Source organism: Dipodomys ordii, unplaced genomic scaffold (assembly GCF_000151885.1).
Source record: "Dipodomys ordii isolate 6190 unplaced genomic scaffold, Dord_2.0 Scaffold1, whole genome shotgun sequence".
NCBI lineage: Eukaryota > Metazoa > Chordata > Mammalia > Rodentia > Heteromyidae > Dipodomys > Dipodomys ordii.
This window is the reverse complement of record NW_012267217.1, coordinates 30,648,661-30,669,642: the sequence shown is the minus strand read 5'-3', so window position 1 is coordinate 30,669,642 and position 20,982 is coordinate 30,648,661. Positions and strand designations below refer to the sequence as shown.

Below are 20,982 nucleotides of genomic sequence, written 5' to 3'. Positions count from 1 at the left end.
AAAAGCTAAGGGATAGCACAACAGTCCTGAATTCAAGTCCCAGTACTGACACAACAAAATAAAACAAAAAAAAAACCCTTTAGAATCTTACACTCCAATCCAAACAGCATGCAGGAAGCATGTTGTAAACTGTGTCATACAATATGACTGCCTATGCTGTGTTTTGTCTGAAAATGTAGTGTTGGAGTTTTAATTTTTTAGTAAATCACAGAATTTCTAGACTGGAAATCTCTTGGTTTGGTCACAACCCTTCTCTTCCCAGGTGTTCAACATAATCTGCTTGTGAGGTATAAGAATGACTTAGAACGCTTCTGCTGTGACTACCCTCACCTTAAACAGCATGTCATCCTAAAAATAATCTTTGCAAAATGAAGAAGCTAAAAAATTCTTCGATCATGCTATTTTTTGTCATGCCTCTGCAGCCTTTCTGACTACTAAGGTTTATGATTGTACTAGCTCTTTAAATAGAAAAAAAAGAGAGAGAGAAAAAGGTGGCTGGGTAGGGGTTGCTCCTGACTGCGGCATTCTTCCACCAGGGCACAGCTCAGCTGGCTGCGGTGACAGTCACACATTAGAACCTGCTGATGGCACAAACTGCAAACAAAGGCACCCAGATGACAACGACCAGTAAGTATCTGAAGGTCCCAGTTGGTAATGCAGGAGAAGGGTGTAAAACGGAAGAAGCACGGAGAAACAATCAGGCTCTGAAGTTTGATTGGTCATTGGATCTTTGGCTTGCTGGTGTGGGATCGGATCAGTCTCTCTCTGCAGTGGTTTGTGGAATGATCGTGGATCACTTAGCTGAAAGATCTCCGTCTTTCAGACTGCATAGGACATCATCTTAGCCATGCTGTGCAGCTGTGAGTAGTGAAAGCTTTTAAATGAAATACTCCATTTGGGTTGGCTGCCTGGTAGGTTTGTGGGTGAGAAAGGCACGGGGCTGCAGTGTTGCTAAAGAGATCCAGACTGGTTAGATTGGAGGCTTTTGTTATTTTAATTTCCAGTGGGGGAGGGTTACACAGTGGTCTCAATTGTTCTATTGCTGTTACCCAGAGCTTGGGGCTCAGTGTCTTCTGGGATGATTAAGTACGATTCTCAAAAGTAGCTTATTGTTTTCTTATCATAGTTGCCCTCATTTTAAATACTGTGTCTTCAAATGCCAGCTAATCTTAAATAATAATATTTGAAAATCCTTCTGGTTAAAAATTTTTTAACTTAATTTCATTCTAGTAAGTGGTGATTAAATTCTTAGAAAGAGTATTCCAGTTTTTGCAAGAAAAATTCCTCCTTCCCTTACTTCCCCCTCTCTTTTTTCTCTTTCCCTCTTTCTTGCTCTAATTCTCTCCTTTCCACCCTTCTCTATTTTCCCCTCACCACTCATTTCAGTTCTCTTTGTCTCAAGACAAGGTTAACATTTCAAAAAACAATGTTGGATTTTCTTTCTTACACATCAAATTATTTTGTGATTCTGAGTTCTCTCTCTTTTTTGTTTTCTTTGTCTCCTTTCTTTTTTGCTTTAAGACACATTAACATCTCAGAGAAGATTGGATTTGCTTCTAACACAGCCACTATTTTGTGATTTGGGCTTTCATTTGATCCTGTATCTCTGAAGATGGATAAAACTTGAATCATTTGAAGCAATAGCCAGAATGCAGGTTGGCCTCATAGGTTTCTAAGCTTGAGCTTCCCTGCAGTCATATTGAAGAGATGCTCTACTTCTGTACTGATACTAATGAAAGTAATTGCCCTTTAATCCCATTTTGTTACAGGACTAGTAATGTCCCTTGTTTACACTACACACTGGTAATTAGATTCATTCTAGATATTGCATTGTTCTTAATGCTATCTTTGTTTTACTGATGACAAACCTGCTTTCTTTCCCTCGTCTACCCAGGTAGAATGCTCAATTCTGGCAGGTGCTGGTGGCTATCATCTGTAATCCCAGCTACTCAGGAAGCTAAAATGTGAGGATCGAAGTTCAAAGCCAGCCAAGGCAGGAAAGTTCATGAGGCTCTTTTTCTTTAATTAAACAGGAAGAAAAAAAAAGGCTGGAAGTAGAACTGTGGCTTAAGTGGTGGAGTGCTAGCCTTGAGCTAGCAGGCTCAGGGACAACACCCAGGAGCTGAGTTAAGCCCCAGGACTGGCACAATAAATAAATAAATAAAATGTTCAGTTCCCTTTTCTTTCTCTTCCCTGGATCTCTCCTTCCTCCCTTTCTCACCTTGTATGGTCTTTTGGCTTATGGTCTTTTTCTCCTTCTCCCCTCTCCTCCCCCCACTCCATCTCCAAGTCTTCTTCACTGTTCCTTAACAAACAAATCAAGTCAGATTTTTTTTATTGTAATGATACTGTACAGAGGGGTTACAGCTACATGAGTAAGGTAGTGAGTACATTTCCTATTGAGCAGTTACCCCCTCCTTTGTTTTTCCCCTACTGTCCTTCCTTCCCTACCTCCCCAACTCTTCCCTTCCCCCTCCCCTCAAGTCTGATTTTTTAAAACCCCATCTTCTTATATTTTCTTGGTGTCTTTCTTAGACTGTAAAAACTTTCCTATGATTAAAGACCAAGATCACCTGACACCAAGAAGCACTTTTGCTTTTGGTTATGTTGGCCTCCGTAGTCTGAGGTTTAAATCTCAGCTCTGTGGGATCCTTCTTCTACAGCCACCAACGGGTCCCTGACCTTTTGTGATCCATGTCCACTTCTGTCAGAGATGATGGCAGCCACTGCTTATATGATTGTCCTAGGACTGGAACAGGAAATGTGTCTGAAAACACCTCATGTGGACTTGCCTCATGTATTTTACCCATTATTGCTCCAAAGCACACATTTTGGAATCAACTTTTGACTGAGTGCATCAGCTGTGGCTGTTGTGGCAGTTTTTTGGTTTTTGTTTTTTGTTTTTTAAACAATAAAGGCCAAGCTAGGCCAGGTGAAAGCTATAATCCTAGCTACCCAGGAGGCTGAGATCTGAGGATTGTCGTTTGAAGCCAGCTTGGGAAGGAAAGTCTGTGAATCTCTGATCTCCAATTAACTATCAAAAAACCAGAAGTGTAGCTGAAGCTTGAGTGGTAGAGCACTAGCCCTGAGTATCAGGACAGATACAATCAATCAATCAATCAATCAATTTTAAAACAAAAAGCATGCTGGAGTTTCTACATTGCTACGTCCTTCTATTAGAGTAGAGAAGCCAATACACTTTGTACCCCTCTTCCTAAGTCCATCTCTACAGTAGCCATGATAATGAAAGTCTGCCAGGAGTCCAGGTGAAAATTCTAGCTAACTGTGATTAATGCAGAAGATACCAAGTTAGAAATCAGAACAACTCCTATTGCTATTTTGATCTTGGACAGTTTAGATGGCAATGTGCCCTCTTTATTGCAAGGCTTGCTACTGTTTCTTAATTTCTATTTATGTGTTCTTCTATTTCTTGTTGCCATCTTTTCTTTCCTCAAATTCTGTACTGAGTACATCATGTGAGGTTTCAATGTCTAGGATAGAGGATGTAACTCAGTGGTAATAGTGTGTGAGGCCTTGGGTTTGGTACCCACCACTGCAAATAAAACAGAACACAACAAAATAGATGTGTGTGTGTGTGTGTGTGTGTGAGAGAGAGAGAGAGAGAGAGAGAGAGAGAGTGAGAGACACAGAGAGAGAGAGACAGAAAGACAGAGACACAGAGAGAGGGAGAGTCCTAGGGCTTGGACTCAGGGCTTGGGTACTGTCCCTTGAGCTTTAAAAACTTTTTTTTTTAGTTCAAGGATAGTGCTCTACCACTAAATCACATCTCCACTTCTGGCTCTTTTTGGTGATTGGGGCCAGGGAAAATGGCTCTAGTTCTGCTTTACTTCCTCTTTGTGTCAAGAGAAAGAGATTTATTTCATTTAGAAGGCCATTTAATCTCATCTGTAAGATAAGAGGTGTGGACTAGAAAATCTTTAAATTTCCCTGAATCTTCTGTGTATGTGATTTTCAGATAGCTTTCCTCCACGCCTAAGGATTAGTTTGATCAAATAAAATATTTTCATCTAGGGGTTTCTCTTCAGATTCTCACAACAACCTTATGAAATGGGAAGCCCATTTTGCAGATTACTAAATGTAACACTGAGAGAGTAGAAGATACCTAGCTGCTTCTTACTTGCACATGGAGAGGTTGATAGACACAGGTTAAGAATTACTTGTCTTATTGAGGCTCAGTGAGTTTTCAGATTGCAAGCTTTGAGCTCTGGATCCTCACATTCTTCCCAGGGCACTTACAATTTAGGCCATAGTGGGTCCCAGTTTTGTAAGGAGCCATCTTAGATCTACTTAGAGCAAGGTTGCATCAGACACTTGTTTTAAATGTTGTGCTCTAGATTGGACCATTGGCCAATGGTCTAGGTCTAGATCTGGGTCTCTAGGCCAGAAAGTGAGGGTTTTACAGTCCTTTGCATGTGTTTCAAAATGAAGGCATTTAAAAATAAGTGAAAGTCACCCCAATAGCATGATGGATGATCATGTAAATTTCCCTAAAATGCTAAGTATTTGAAAGGGGCAGGGATTTGAAACTCAGGTATCTGAAGGTTGTATACATGCCTTATAGTTGGCTGGGATCTTCTTCTTCTTCTTCTCCTCCTCCTCCTCCTTCTCCTTCTCCTTCTCCTTCTTCTCTTCCTCCTCCTCCTCCTCCTCCTTCTCTTTCCCCTCCTCCTCCTCCTTCCTTCCTCCTTCTCCTCCCTCTCCTCCTTTCCTCCTCCCCTTCCCCTCCCCTTCCCCTCGGCCTCTCCCTCCCCCTCCTCCTCCTTCTCCTCCTCTTCCTTCTTCTTTTAAATTCAATAATACATTCAGCCATTTACAAAATCCCAGCTGGGCACAGGCAGCTCACACCTGTAAATCCTAGCTACTCTGGAGGCTGAAATCTGAGGCTTATGATTCAAAGCCAGTCTGGGCAGGAAAGACCATGTGACTCTCATCTCCAATTAACTACCAAAAGATCCAGAAGCGGAGCTGTGGCTCAAGTGGTAGAGTACCAGCCTTGAGGGAAAAAGCTAAGGGACAGCACCCAGGCCCTGAGTTCAAGCTCTAGTACTGGTGGTGTGTGCGTATGTGAGTGGTGTGTGTGTGTGTGTGTGTGTGTGTGTACACATGACACTCAAATAACTGCAGATAATATCTGGAACATTGGGAATTGATGCGTTTTTCTTCCATAATCCACAATCGTGTCTTTACTGTTACCCGTTTCCATGGAAATCTTTTAGTCTACACACACACAATGAGTTGCACTCACTCTTAGCTTCTCCTAAGCATGAAATGTGCTTTATTAGTACATTCAGATAATGGCTATAGTGGCCATGGCCTCTATAGCACACAGTTCCATCATCAATGACATCTGCAATGCTTGCTGTGCCATAGATTTTGATCTATTGATTTGTAGGATGGGTTAATATGGCTTTTTTCCATTTGCAAAGATGCCATTTTAAGGCACCTGAGCCTTTGCTGACTCACGGTTTGCTCTGACATGACATGAGAGGCAGTCTGTTGGCATCTGGCTACTCCTTTCTATGCTATCATAGACTTTGAAGGATAAGTTTTCTCCATACCCAGAGGGCTGAATTGTGTGTGAATGTGTGTGAACGTGGAGATTTAATTCCCATCCTCGGATGAATGTGCACTGTGCTCTCAGGAGTCAGTCACAGGCAAGGCTACTCCTTCCCTTTGCTTTCAATGACTAGAAGTCTGCTCCCGGGGAGGCTGGGCTATTCTGACAGTGAAACTGCAGCACTGAACTATTCTGAGAGTACTGCAGCATTGAGGGCAGAGGGAGGGAGGAGCTGTCTCTTCCCTTCCTTCCCTTCCCTTTCCTCTTCCTTCCTTTCCTCTCTTATTCCCTTCCTCCATTTCCATTCTTTTCTTCCTCCATTCCCTCATTATTTACTTCGTTCTTCCTTCCCTTCCTCGCCTTCTCTCTCCCCTACCTTCTCCTCCCCTTCCTTCCTCCCTCCCTTTCTCCCTCCCTCTGTTCTTCCCTCCTTTCCTCTGTTCCCCTGCCTTCACTCTTCATTCCCATTTCCCTTCCTCCTTCACTTCCTGCCTCTCTCCTTCCTTCGATCTTTACCTCCCTTCCTTCCTTCCCTCCTTTTGTCCTTCTCTCTATTACCTAGCCTTCCCTTGCTTTTTCATTCCCTTCTCTCCTGCCTTTTCTCCCTTGCTTCCTCTCTCCCTTCTTCCATCTCTCCCTTTCTTCTTCCCCTTCTTCCCTTTCTTTCTTTCTTTCCTCCCCCCCTCCCTTCCTTACATTTTCCTTCCTTCCTTCTTCTTTTTTTTTTGGTCCAGTCGTGGGGCCTAAACTCTGGGCCTGGGCGCTGTCCCTCAGCTCTTTAGCTCAAGGCTAGCAGCGCTCTACCACTTGAGCCACAGCGCCACTTCCGGCTTTTTTCTTTTTGCTTCTGTGGTGCTGAGGAATCATACCCAGGGCCTCAGGCATGCAAGGCAAGCGCTCTACCACTGAACCACCTTTCCAGCCCCCTTCCTGCCTGCCTCCCTTCCTGCCTGCCTGCCTTCCTTCCTTCCTTCCTTCTTTTCCTTTCTCTCTTACCACATTCCACCAAAGCTTTCCTTTTTTTTCTAGTTATTTTTTGGGGGGGTCAGTCTTGGGGCTTGAACTCTGGGCCTGGGCGCTATCCCTCAGCTCTTCAGCTCAAGGCTAGCACTCTACCACTTGAGCCACAGCACCACTTTGGGTTTTCTAGTGGTTAATTGGAGATAAGAGTCTCACTGACATTACTGCTCAGGCTGGCTTTGAACCAGGGTCCTCAGATTTCAGCCTTCCGAGTAGCTAGGTTTACAGGTGTGAGTGACTGGCTCCCAGCTTTCCTCTAGTTTTAAGCTTATTGATATGCCTCTGGAACAGCCTTAAACAAACAAAAAGGACATGATATTGAAGATAATCTCTTCCTTGTCATCTCCTGGGTGACAGCCAGGAGGCCATGGCTAGTTCCTAGGAGGTTGTCATTGTCCTCTTTCTTTCTGTTTCTGCTTCCTTTAACCACCTTGAAAACTCTTTATTCTCTCCCTGACTGCTCCTGTCCGCCTCTGCCAAAGGGCAGCTTTGGGCTAAAAGAGCATGGCTAGATGTCTGTTTGTTTGTTTAATCAGGGTTATGACTGAAGCCTGGAATCTCCTGTTTCTGTAACTCAAATGTTCACATTACTGAGCAAATGTTCCTCTTTCTGTTCCTTAAATAAGATAATGTGTGGTGCCAACTCTAGCTATGGGTAAAGCCTGGGTTGCCAAAAGAGGTTACTTTTTCTAGGAAGGCAGAATTCACTGAATGGACATGAAGATTTCTGTGAGCTATGGGGATTGGATCCTGGTTTCAGAGTCAAATGAATGATTCCACAGCTGGAGAGGACGGGAATTCACACCCCATTCCCTAACAGTCAGAATGTGATGATACTTTTGGTGACTGGTTCATGAGAAGAGGGGAGAGGCTGTCATGCATACATTGTATTAATGCACTTTTCTCAGCCCTTTCAGCCACTGCTTTGGTCTTTACAATAATGGTGTTCATGGATATGGTATAGCTTTGTTTTACAGATGTGGAAAGTTAGGGGCAAAAGAGGATGTGTGATTCTCCATTGGTGGCAAATACAAGGTCATGATAGAGGATTTGCCTGTGCTTCCCTTCTTCCCAAATGATGTGGTAGAAATGGCTAGCTCTCCCTTTGTGGAAGGTGGAGAAGATCAAGAAATAGTACTTGGATCCCTGTCCAATTATCCCTTAGTATTCACAGGGGAGTGGTTGCAGGAATCTCAGCCACTAAGTCTGAGATACTCATTTTCTTTATGAAAAAGGGTGTAGTATTTGTTTAGGCCCTGTGCAGACTTTCTTAGGAATTCTAAATCATCCACAAGCAGCACAGGGCACCTGTGTCAAGGCTTAAACACATGCTGTTATTGCCTCTTCTGGGTACCAGCTTCTTCATCTGTAAAATGGAATTAGTAATTCGCTACCCAATCACCAAACTTTCCATAGTGAAATAGGTAATAGCCATGCAATGACTCTGTATGTGTGTGTGTGCGCGCGCGCACGCATGCACACGCTCACACACTGCAATTGAGGCTTGAAATGAGGGCCTGGGCACTTTCCCTTAGCTTTTTCACTCAAGGCTGGCATTCTACCACTTGAGTCACAGTTCTACTTCTAGATTTTTGGTGGTTAATTGGAGAAAAGAGTCTCACAGATCTTTCTGTCCAGTGTGGCTTTAATCTTGATCCTCTGATCTCATCCTCCTGAGTAGCCAAAATTATAAGTGTTAGCTACTGATGCCAAACATTTTCTTTGAATCTGTTGTGGGCTTGACCTCAGGGCCTGGGCATTGTCCCTAAGATTTTTGCTCAAAGCTAGCACTCTACCATTTTGAGCCACAGCCCCACTTTCAGTTTTTGAGTGGTTAATTGGAGATAAAAATTCTCACTATGATTTTTCTGCCTGGGCTGGCTTCAAACCACAATTCTCAGATCTAAGCCACCTGAGTAGCTAGGGTTACTGGCATCTAGCTCCTGGCATACTTTTTAATGACTTAAAAATGCCATATTTGAATTAATCTTGTTATACATTCTAATTTTAGATATCAGTAATGTTTCAACTGCATACAGCCTTGAGCAAAAACAACCAAGTGAGAATGTAAGGCTCTCTGTTCAAGCCTTAGTCATGATACAAAAACAAAAAAAATGAATTTCAATCTCTTAACATGTATAACATGAAGAAACTGGTCTATTGGGAATCATATGATAACATATGCAGTATCAGAGTTTGCAAAATGTAAGTGATCCTATCTAAATATCATATGCAGAACTTAATTAAGAAGAGTTTACCAGTATATCTTGTGGATCTTTTTAAGAACTAGGGATTTCTCCTTCCCTTCTTCCCTTTCTGTTTCTTTGTCCTATTTTATTTCCTGGGGCTGCATTTGGTCCCAATTTTCCTACCTATGCCTCTTGAGTAGCCAAGATTACAAGTATGTACCACCATGCCTGAATAGATTTGACCTTTAATTTGCCGTTAAAGGAAATTCCCACTTGCTTGTTTACTAAGAATACTCTAGTTATATTTTTCCTTTTTTGTTTTTTTGTCATGAATGGTTATTGAGTTTTATCCTATAATAAATTGATTGGTAATAAGGCATTATCTCTGTTATACCTTGTATAGACTCATACTCACATACACACATACACACAATTTTTTCCTTCCGTGTTAGATTGGCCAGTCACTGTCCTTTTCCAAACTGTCCCAATCTGATCTGGATATGTTATCAGCCTTGTGAAATTATTGGATCTATTATCTGTTTTTATGTTGCTGGGTAGAATTTGTATGATTCTAGAGCTGTTTGTTTTAAAAATTTTTTGTATAGAACGCAGAAGTAAAACCATCTATTCTTATGGTTTTTCCATGGGGAGATTTCAAATATAAATGACTGAAATTATTCTATTTCTAATTTTTTGGTCTTTTTCTTCTTTTGCTCTTGATGCCTTATGCTTGCTATTGAAGCTTGAAGCACTTTATCATTGAGTGACACCCCTCCTCCTCCTCCTCCTCCTCCTCCTCCTCTTCCTCCTTCTCTCTCTCTCTCTCTCTCTCATCCAGGGGTTTGAACTCAGGGCCTCCAGCTCTTGTTTAGCCTTTTTACTCTCAGCTGGCACTTGACCACTTGAGTTACACTTTTAGTCTACTTTTTCTGGCTAATTAGAACTAGAATCTCATGGACTTTTCTATGTGGGCTGGCTTTGAACTGGGATCCTCAGATCTCAGCCTCCTGAGTAGTTAGAATTGCAGATGTGAGCCACTTGCTCGCATCTGGGTTGACTTATTCTTTAATGAGCTTCATATTTAACATGAATTTGCTCATTTTCAAATGCTCACATTCATTTCCTCTACATCTTTTTAACTTTTAAAAACTTTTCAATCTGATGTATCTCATTTTTATTTCCAAGATTTATTTTCTGTGTTTGGTTTGTCATGGTTGGTGTTCCCGAAATGTGCCAATTTCAGTAGTCTTTTGTTTTCCATTTCACTCATTATTCTCTTGTCTTTATTTTCTTTGGATTTATCCTGTAAACTTTTCTCTAAGTTGCTTAAATCAATCTCCATCCATGTTTCTTTCTGAATGAAATCATTAAAGACGATAAATTTCCCCATAAATTTGCCGATCCCTATCTTTAAGAAGGAAATGGCAGGGCAAAGTCTGCTTTCAGTGGACACTTGAACCCAGTCAGAACTCAAATTCCTTTTGCGTTCATTTTAGTTATCTTTAGCAATATCTTCTATTTGTGGCACACGGTACTGGGTTTCTGTTTATGGTTGTGATGGAAAATTTCCTTTCATGATACACTTGTAGCAGAGAGCCTCAGCCCATTTTCTGTCACGAATAAAACAATACCACAGACTAGATCGATTATTTTGAAAAGAATTTTCTTTTGGCTCACAGTTCTGGTCCTAAGTTTAGGGGTCATATCTAATGCTGGCTTTCCTTTCTGGCAGTCTGGAGGTGGCATGGGGCCTCTGGTGGCAAGAGACAGGGAGGGGCGCATATATCCTCTGGGGTCTCTTATTCCTTAAACCACCAGAATTGAAGCATGGAGCCTACTCTGATGACTTTACTCAACCCCAATCACTTCCCATGGATCCTGACTCTTAACTCCATCCTTGGAATAAGTTGCAGTGAGAACTGAACTCTATCTTGGGTGTTAGCGGGAACAAACTATCATTCAAACCATGGCAGAGTCATTTTAAAGAAAAATATGAAGTAGCACCAGTGGCTGTGGCTTATAATCCTAGCTACTTAAGAGGCTGCAATTTGAGAACTACAGCCTTGGAAGAAAATTCTATGAGATTCTTATGCTAATTATCCAGATAAGCCAGAAGCAATGGTAGTGTGGCTCAAATGCTAGAGCACAACCTTGAGCAGAGAAGTGAGGCGACAGTGACCGTGCCCAGGCACACACATGTACACACACACACACACACACACAAATACACACACACCACAGAACCTGTCTATTTTACCATCCATTCATATTTTATGGTTGAATTTAAAATGTCATTTTAATCAACAAACACTTTTTGATTTAAAAGACAGTTTGATCTCAATGTCTCAGTATATGTGCTTAGGATGCACAAAGCAACCATTCAACAAATGATATATTTGGATAAATTTCTGTTCTCATAATTATTGATGGGTTTTAAATGAAATATGCTGGTTTAGAATTACAGAATTTTAGACAGGTTAATAACTTAAAACACTCATCCCAACCTCTTTATTTTATGAATACATTGATTCTACTTCTCTAGTTCATAAAACTTGACCTATTCTAATCCATTAAATGGATGAGTACAATTTTACAACTATTCACACATAAAAAGCTCCCGTTTGCTTGTGAGTATAATCTCTTGGTTTAATTTTAATGTCTAATTTCTAAATTTAAATATAGACTTTTTCTAGCTCTTGATATGTTAGATTTATTGAAAAGAAAGCAAATTTTTAAAAAAATTTTTTATTGATTTTTTTTTTTTTATTTGTGAACATACTCTACAGAGGGGTTACAATTACATGGGCAAGATAATGAGTACATTTCTTATCAAGCATTGCAGCCTCCTCCTTTGTTTACCCTTCACATCCCTTCCCAGCCTCCCCCCCCCCCTCCCCCCACCCAATTCCCCCCCCCTCCGCGCCCGCCCCCACACCAAAGTTGTAAAGTTCGTTTTCGACATGACAACTTGTACTTTTCATTGTTCCAACGGGTCCACCCATATCCTTAAATGACTTGTTTTTCCCCATCTCCTCCACAAATTATACCGACTTCAAATATAGTGAAAGCAGGGGTTATACTGTGGGGGAGGGACATACAAAGTAACAAAGAAATAATCTTATAAATGCATTAGAAACAAATGCATGAAAGAAAAATACCTTTAAATACATATCTAAGGGTTCATCTTCCTAACATCACATTATCTGACCTTTTCTGCTTGACTCATACATATACTAGATATTGCAAATAAGGGAAACCATGGGACCTATGTTTCTTTGGGCTTGGCTTACTTCACTTAATATAATTTAAGAAAGCAAATTTTGATTGATTTGTTTCAATTAGTTTCCATTAAAATAACTAATACAATTTTCAATTGTCAGAGTTGGAGCATGGTTCAAGGGGTAGAATGCCTGCCTAGCAAGTACACGACCTTGAGTTCAAACTCCATTATCAACCAAATTAATACTACTAATTTTTCTAGTAAGCTTCTGGGAGGGTGTCTTCAGAGAAGTGTTGTGAATTTTGAATCATCTACCCTAGAGAATTATTTATATTATTTAATAATATTATTAAACATCATTTAACACTTGTTCAATATTTAATATTATTATTAGAGACTATTCCTATTATTTAATAACAATAGTAATAATATTAATTATTAAATTTTATTTAACATTAAGTATTATTTAGTATTATTGTTTAATATTTAGTATTAAACAATAATATTACACAATATTATTTAATTATATCATAGAATCTATAATGATCAATGAATCATTTCAGCTGCTTTGATTATTATCTCTATATTACTTTTGTCCACAGTGAAGGATTATTGGACAGGTGGGATATAGCTTAGTGGTAGAGTGCTTACCTAGCCTGCCCAAATCCCTGAGTTTGATCCCCTGCCCTGAAGAAAACAAGTAAGTAAGTAAAGATATTGGGTAGGAAAATAGATTATTTCCTGCTATCACCTCCTCTTAGTTTGAGTCTAAACAAAGTCACTTGCTTTCCAAAGTCTTTAATTTATAAGCAGTTCTATTTCTGTCATTCTGTCTACTTCAAATAATCATTAAATATGGCCATGTCTAAGAGGGCACTTTGGCAATTTCAAATATTTTGGTGCCATGACCTTTGCATGAAAGGACGGCAAATTGTCTCATGTGTTTTTCTGGCTTATCTTTATTATAAAAACCCTTCACCCTTGTCTTCTTTATTTCTTAAATCCCCAGGCTGTTTTGGAACATCAATGCTTATTTAAGTAAAGCCTTTTTGATGGACACATTTAGTCTCCTAAGGGAGTTATTTCTCTTTCCAACAGCACGTCTAATGTCCATATGTTTGGATTTTAAGGCTGCTATTCCTGAAGAATGGTGTATTGTATATGAGGGGAAGCATGTATTTCCACTTGGAGGAAGCCAGGAAATAGAACAGGAGCTTAGTTGATAAGCAGATACGATTTCATTTCTAGAGACGGCCCGTATGTTTGCTGTTTGGTATCTTGTTGGGAGGAGAGGGATAAAAGTTACTCCAGTTGCTACAGCTGCCATGAATCGTGTCATTTATAATTAGAAGGTCTCTGGAGCTCACAACTATGGCTGTCTTCCATGAGGAATCGAATCTCCAGTGCAATGGCTTCGAGTACTTGCTTTATTCCTTTCTTTTTCATTCCTTTGTTTTTCCCTCAGGATCCCTGAAGTGAGGCCAAGATGCCCACATCTGCTGAACGAGGAGAAGGGCTATGATCTCACCTGCTTGGGTGAGATCCGGGGACCCCTCCACCATCTTTCTTGACACCAACACCAACAAGCAGAACTTCATATAGAACTGAGTTACTTTTGCTGCGGGGAAGAGCTCTTTGCCAACCAATACTCTTTCACCTTAAGAACATTTGTGGGTCATTATTGGATCAGAGTGTCACAAAGACACAAAACCCAAGGATGTTTGCTCAACTCAGATGATGAATGGATGCTGGGGAGAAAACAGGCTTTTCCCAGCCAGGAAGAGTTGAACTTGGGGTACCCATTTAAAGAAAATACCAGAAGGCAGAACAATACTTTCATGGTTTCCAAGGACAACTGTTCCTGAAGTGAGAATGGACACTGAGGAGAGCAGGTGAGTGAGTGAATGTATTAAATGATTATTGGTAGTGAGGTGTTGAGGTTGGAATTTTTCCTCAGTTGAAATATAATAGATTAAAACAAAAGGAAGCTCCCTAGAAGTACAAGTGAATGAACTCTATAGAGTGATATTTATGTTTGAAATGGAATTAAATATGCAAGAATTCAAGGCCAGGCTTGGAAATAATTCCTTCATAGCTGTCCAGCTCATTTGGCTTTTCTCATTCTGATGTGCTATTCTGATATAGAGCAAATTGAACTCTGACAATATTGTGTTTTCTCTTTTGTAAAATATATACATTAGTAACTCTCACTGGTCTTATGATATAGGATAGATGTATAATGGAGTATTTGGAATTATTGGGAAGTTCTTGGGAAAGGGGCAGAAGACAAGGAGAGAGAGAGGAAAGTGAGGGAAGGAGGGAGAAAAGAAGTGGGAGAGAGGAAGGGAGGAAGAGACAGGGAAGAGTGGGGAAAGAGGGGAAGAAAGAGCAGAGAAGTAGGAGAGAGGAAGGGAGAGAGAGGTAGAAGAGAGAGATAGACCTACATTTTCTTCATAAATTGCAATGATAAAAGATAATGTTTTCTCCTTTTCTTAAATGTAGTTATTTTATTAAAATATTTGCTTATTTTATAAGCGTGCTGATTAATGCAATGAGTGTATTATTACTACGTAAATGTCTATGCATTCTTTTTTCCTTAACTATATAACAATATTCATTAGGTTTGACTGATATATTCAAACACTGTGGTCAAAAACTCAGAATTTTACTGCCACAGAGCCCAGAAAAGGCATTGTGACTTATAACCTAACAGTATCAACAGATGCAAAGCTTTTCCAAAGTTTGCTTTCCAAACTTGAAACACTGAAGAAAAAACAAGCTTTGTACTTTTTTGAGGAATTTTTGTCATTAGCCAGAAGTTACTTTTCCATTAGAACTTGATATGAAATTTCTAAAGGATTGGTTTGTTTTTATGATGTTTTTGTGCTGGCTTGAACTCAGGACCTGGATGCTGTCACTTAGCTTTTTCACTCATGGTTAACACCTTACTACTTCAGCCACAGTTCTACTTCCAGCTTTTGGCTAGTTAACTGGAAATAAGAGACAAATGAACTTTCCTGTTTGGGTTGGCTTTGAACCTCTGTCTTCAGATCTCAAGCTCCTGAGTAGCTAGGATTACAGACATGAGCCACTGACATTCAGCTCAGTTTATCAGTTTTATGACAGACTGTTTTTGAGGCTTAGACTGTTTTTAGGCTTCTCACACATTTCCCATCTTTTACTTTGGGCTGAGATTCTATTATTGTCCGCTTAATACTCCATTATTATATTATGATCCATAATTGTTAGCATTCATTAAACTGATTTTAACATACTACTGCTGTAGCCAGCTATCTCCTATAAAAATTTAGCAAAAAATGGATATTTTTGCCAAAGAACATCATACATGGAAGAGGAATTCAGAAAGCACATGTGGGGTCAATACTGCCTATTGTGTCTATGACAGCTCAGAATGTGTCACCTTCTGCACCAGGCCTGAGTCACTGCTCCTTAGCTTTTTCTGCTCAAGGCTTGTGCTTTATGACTTCCAGTGTTTGTTTTTTGGTGATTGATTGGAGAAAAGAGTCTCAGGGACTTTCCTTCCTTGGCTGGTTTCAAACTGAGATCTTTGTATCTCAGTCTCTGAGTGGCTAAAATTACAGGCATGAGCCCACCATGTTCCTTTCTAAAACAAAGGCTCCCTTCTATTGTTCAATTGACAACCTCCAAGGGCCACATTGGGTAATTCTGTTTTTGGCAAAGCAGTTTTGGAATAACATAGACTCTGTCGCTTCAAGTAACCAAGTAAATGAATAGTAGTATGAAGAGCTGGATATCAAATCTGAAGATCCTATTTTCTCTTACATCTTATTTTTTTTTAAATGATTGTTATAAAGGAGATATACAGAGGGGTTAGATAAGTCAGGTAATGAGTACATTTCTTTTTGAACAACATCCCCCCACCCGTTCCTTTTCCCTGGGCATCCTATTTTCTGATGATTACCTCCCCCCACCTTACCCCATCCAGGCCTCTAGGGAATTCCCAGTGCTCTCTTGGGATGTGGAGAAAAGGCAGGGATGCTAATTCAGAAACATGACATCATTTCCCAGGCATGATGCAGGAGACTAAAAATAAATGTTCACAGATTGCATGTGCCTGAGCACAAAGAGAAGAGAGGTTAGGTCCCTCAGATGACTCTTGGCAGACTGAACGTGGCTGTTGGATAAATTTCAACATTGGGGGGGGGAGTCTCAAATCTTCCTTCTCTCTTCAGTAGAGGGCTCTGCGACCCTGAGATTAGAGAGAGAAAAGAGAAAAGCACAGAGACAGATACACTGATCTGTGTGAGCTGATTGAATCTGCCCAGCTTCTGTGAGGGCAGGGACTTGTGGGACTATGTAGGGGTTTTATCCCATTCCACTGGATGTGATTTCAGAGAAATCCTATGGTCAGCTTCTAACAATAACTGCAATTGGTTCTATGGGTGAGTCTTAAAGACTTACAAAGAATGATGATTGCCTTCTGCGTAGGCCAGGGCGCACATGTGATTGTGCCCACAACCTCTTCTACACATACCAGCTGTCTTGAAGGAATGTCAATGCAAATGAAATGCTTCTCCTTTAAGAATTTGTATAAGTCACATTTAAAAACAAAAACTGTGGGATCAGGTGTTGTAACACATGCCTTTAATCCCAGCTACTCAGGAATTATTAGTTGGGAGATGCCCAGACAGGTGCTGAGCAAAAGTACGAAAAATAAAGAAAAAAAAAAAAAGGCTGGGAGTGTGTCTTAAGCAGCAGAGAGCTTTATAATTTTTTTGAATAGCTTTATAATTTTTTTGAATATTTTTATTATCTTTAAGAGAGCTTTCTTATTAAACGGGAAGCACTGAGTTCAAATCCCGATACTGCCAAAAGCAAACAAAACAAAACCCAAACAAAACAAAAACAAACTGAAAAAACAAGTCGAGTGTTGGTACTCATGTCTGTAAGTTTAGCTATTCAGGATGCTGAGACCTGGAAGATTGCAGTTTAAAGCCAGACTGAGTAGAAAAATCCTCAAGATTCCATCTCCAATTAACTACTGTAAAAGCCAGGGTGGAGGCATGGTTTAAGAGATAGAGTGCTAGTTGGGACCAAGCAAGCTGAGCAAGTGGTAGGCCCTGAGTTCAAACCTTGGTAGAACAAAGTAAAATCCCATTGTTATACATATAAAAATATCTAGCAGTATGAAGAATATCTTGACTAGTTTGACATCGAGAGCATTCTGAATAGAGATTTATAGTGGGTGGATAATTTGATATTCCATGTACAGATTTGTGGTGGGAAGGATTCTGATATGAGTGTCATCTTAACTTGAGCAAGCACAGGTTGTGGTGATGATGTGAGGCTAGACAAGGAGAATGAACTAGAACAATTAGTGTTCCATTTTTTTTTTACTTTTTGGTGCAGATACTAGGCCTTGAACTCAGAGCACTCTACCTGAGCTTTTTCTTTTAAGGCTGGACCTCTGCCACTTGAGCTATACCTCAACTTCTGACTTTTTAATGGTTAATTGGACATGAGTCACATTGACTTTCCTCAGCATCCTGAGTAGCTAGAATGACAAGCCAGAATCACCAACACCTGGCTGTTTTTGTTTTCTTTAATAAAAGACATTTGCAAGTTGGGTGCAAGTGGCTTATTCCTATAATCCTAGCTACTCAGAAGACTGTGATCTGGGGATCTTGGTTCAAAGCCAGCTTGGGCAGGAAAATCCGTGAGACCCTATGTCCAATAAGTCTCCCAAATGTCGGAAGTAGATCTGTGGCTCAAGTGGTAAAGCATTAGGTTTGGAACAAAAAAGCTCAGGGACAGTGACCAGGCCCTAAGTACAGCACTGGCACAAAAACAAAGCAAATATTATCAACATTGTCTGAATACACGAATGATTCCCAAATCTTAGCTTTGACTTTTCCTTGGAGTTCCTGAACTGCATTGCACTCGAGGCTAGAATCCTCTGGCTGTGTCTGCTTCCCTCCTGTGTCCTTGTGGTGGGGGTCACTCCTTTGTGACCTAAGTCCTCAGTCCCTCCCTGGGATCCATTGTCATTACATCCTGTTTGGCTTCCAAGGAAAGCCTGTAGAACTAAGGGCTGCTAAATCTCATTTTTTTCTTTTTTGTGTGCAGGTCCTGAGTCTTGAACTTAGGTCCTGGATGCTGTCCCTGAGCTTTTTTGCACAAGGCTAGCACTCTACTGCTTGAGCCACAGGTCCACTTCCGGTTTCTTTGGTGGTTAATTGAAGACAAGAGTCTCATGGACTTTCCTGTTCAAGCTGGCCTGGAATTACGACTGGTCCCCAGATCTCAGCCTCCTGAGTAGCTAGGATTTTTTTTTTTTTTTCAGTTTTGACATGTCTTACAATGTAGCCCAATTTAGCCTTCTACTCTCCTCCTGCCTCAGCCTCCTCTGCTGAGTGCTGGGATTATACACAATCCCTACCACATCTATTTCCCTTCATCCTTTTAATCAAAGGATTTGTCTTGGAATCTGTGTGGCTAGACTCTTGCAGGAGCTGGCTTTCCAGATCTTTCTAACTGAGCAGCATACTAAGCCCAGACAGAAAAGTCACTTGTTAACAAGTGCTTATTGTTTTTCTGTTTGTTCATATTCTAATGTATTTGCTTGTATAGACTTCTCTAATCACAGAAATAAGCACTTGTCCTAATAGACTAATCTCTGGCCTGATCTTTATGCTAAATGATCCTGTCCTCATTATTATTATGATGGTGGTATCATTTGAATTTAGAGCCTTTTACTCTTGGTTGGCTTTTTTGCTCAAGGATGGCACTCTACCCTTTGTACCACATTTCTACTTCCTATACTCTTCTGTATTTGAAGATGCTCACTTCCTCCAAGTAGGAAAAGACAAGCATGATACTTACATCACTTTCCTTTTAACTACAGTAAAGACAGATGGAAGTGCTTGAGCATCCTGTGTATTAGTTACTCATGCTAAGGTCTGAGTAATACCACTTCTGGTGGGGGAGAGAAGGGAGAAGTTTTCATTTAATGAATGCTATTTTTCAGGGTTCTCACATTGAATTCTCTTCAGAATATTTAAAATATAACACATACAACTTTATTGGTAAAATTTGAATTCCTTTACTTTTTTGTGTGTGGAGATCAGGACTGGAACTCAGTACCTGATGCTCTCGTTCATTGCCTAGAGTTCTACCAACTGAGCTACACCTCCAACTCCTTGAATGTCTTTAATACATGTGCTTTTTTTTTGCTCTTGTTTTATGCCATGTGTTTTATTTGTACCTGTAAGAAGCTGAAGGAAGGGGCTACTATTCACTAAAGTCTTACCAAACCACACACACACTTTCCAATTACAGGACTTTAGTTAAAGCTGTCTGGTGATGCTGGGTGCTAGTGGCTCATGCCTACTCAGGAGGTTGAGATCTGAGGATCATGGTTCAAAGCCAACTTGGGCAGGAAAGTCTGTGACTCTTTTTTTTTTTTTGGGGTCCGGTTGTGGGGCCTGAACTCTGGGCCTGGGTGCTGTCTCTCAGCTCTTCAGCTCAAGGCTAGCACTCTACCACTTGAGCCACAGCGCCACTTTCAGCTTTTTTTTTTTTTTTTGCTTATGTGGTGCTGAGGAATCGAACCCAGGGCCTTGAGCATGCAAGGCAAGTGCTCTACCACTGAGCCACCTTCCCAGCCCCAAGGCTGTGACTCTTATCTCCAATTAGCCACCCAAAATCCAGAAGTGGAGGTGTGGCTCAAGTGATAGAGCCCCAGATTTGAGCCAAAAAAGCTAAGTGTCATTGCTCAGGGCCTGAATTCAAACCCCAGTATCAGCCTAAAAACACAAAATGGTTGAGTGTTTTCACTACTGATTTCTGTTTCCAGTAATGATGGAGAGAGACTCAGCCTACCCACGGTGGAAGATAATTTGGCCCAAATAAGTGGGCCAAATTAACATGTCCAAGGATGTAACACGTATCCTCATACATTTACTTTGCTGCTGGCCCTTTCCTCCAGCAAAGTGAATCACACATGTCCTTCTGTCTTAAAAACAAAATGAAACATAACTGCGGAAAACATTGGTGTTCAGCAACCACAAAGTTTCCCTCTCCTCCTGCCAAAGGTCACAGTGATCAATCTTATTTGAAAGTCTTTCCATCAATGCATTACAGATGAGAACCTAGACTCTCCCGCCTTAGAAATGTTTGGTTCTCCATTTTTGGGCACTGTCAACTCTACCAGAGGAAATGCGTTTCTTTTGCAGACATGCATTCTGCAAACATCTCTGCCACTTGTTTGAGGTCTCAACTTTAGCAAAGGGGTAGGAGGGGCCGAGTAGGTGGTGTAGAGGAAGGCTGTTTAGGTATGGTTTGGATCGGAGTGGGCGGGGCCTAGCAGCAGGGGGCGGGGCATGGGTGGGGCCAGGACGGTAGCTGTCTTTTGGCGTGGGCTGGGAGGGGCGTGGCCGGGAGAGGTGGGCGTGGCCAAGGGTTATGGAGTAGTATGTAGGGGAGGGGCGCGTCTGGGGGCGTGATCTGTGGTGCAGGGGCGGGTCCAAGAAGCTTGGGGTTTTGGTGTAGGCAGTGAGGGGCGTGGCCTTGTCGGGAGTGAGTGGCGGGCGGGTCTGGGCTGGTCAAGAGGCTCCTCAGTGAAAAGTCGCACTGTGAGAGGCGTGGCCTGGCGGCGGTGGGGCGAAGCGGCTCCTTCGGCCTAACGGTCCCGGAGGGCGGGAGCGTGCCTGTGGGCGTGGCCTGCAGGGCCGGGTCCCGCCGGAGAGCGGTGCTGCGGCAGCTGCCTCCTCCTGCGCTGCCGCTCCGCCTCCCTCACGGCGGCCGCTTCCTCCGGCATTTCCACCTCAGCTCGGGCCCAGGCGGCGACGCCGGCCTGCGCCATGAGGCTCCCGCCCTCAGCTCCAGACCTCTGGGTGCGTCAGGTCCGGCCGTGAGCAGGCGTGAGGTCGTGGCGGAGGACGCCCGCCATGGGGGACAGGTAACGGCGGCCGGGCCGGGCGAGGCCGGGCGGG

The 20,982-nt window shown here is 41.6% G+C and overlaps 1 protein-coding gene across 1 annotated transcript in view; it reads left to right on the top strand.

Moving 5' to 3' along the window:
- Positions 1–13,879: 13,879 nt before the first annotated feature.
- Sacs (sacsin molecular chaperone) overlaps positions 13,880–20,982 on the top strand; it is a 57,897-nt gene continuing 50,794 nt past the window's right edge. Inside the window, exon 1 of the mRNA XM_013010923.1 lies at positions 13,880–13,899. Within this exon, the coding sequence (XP_012866377.1) occupies positions 13,880–13,899 (20 nt within the window). The remainder of the gene's footprint in view (positions 13,900–20,982) is intronic.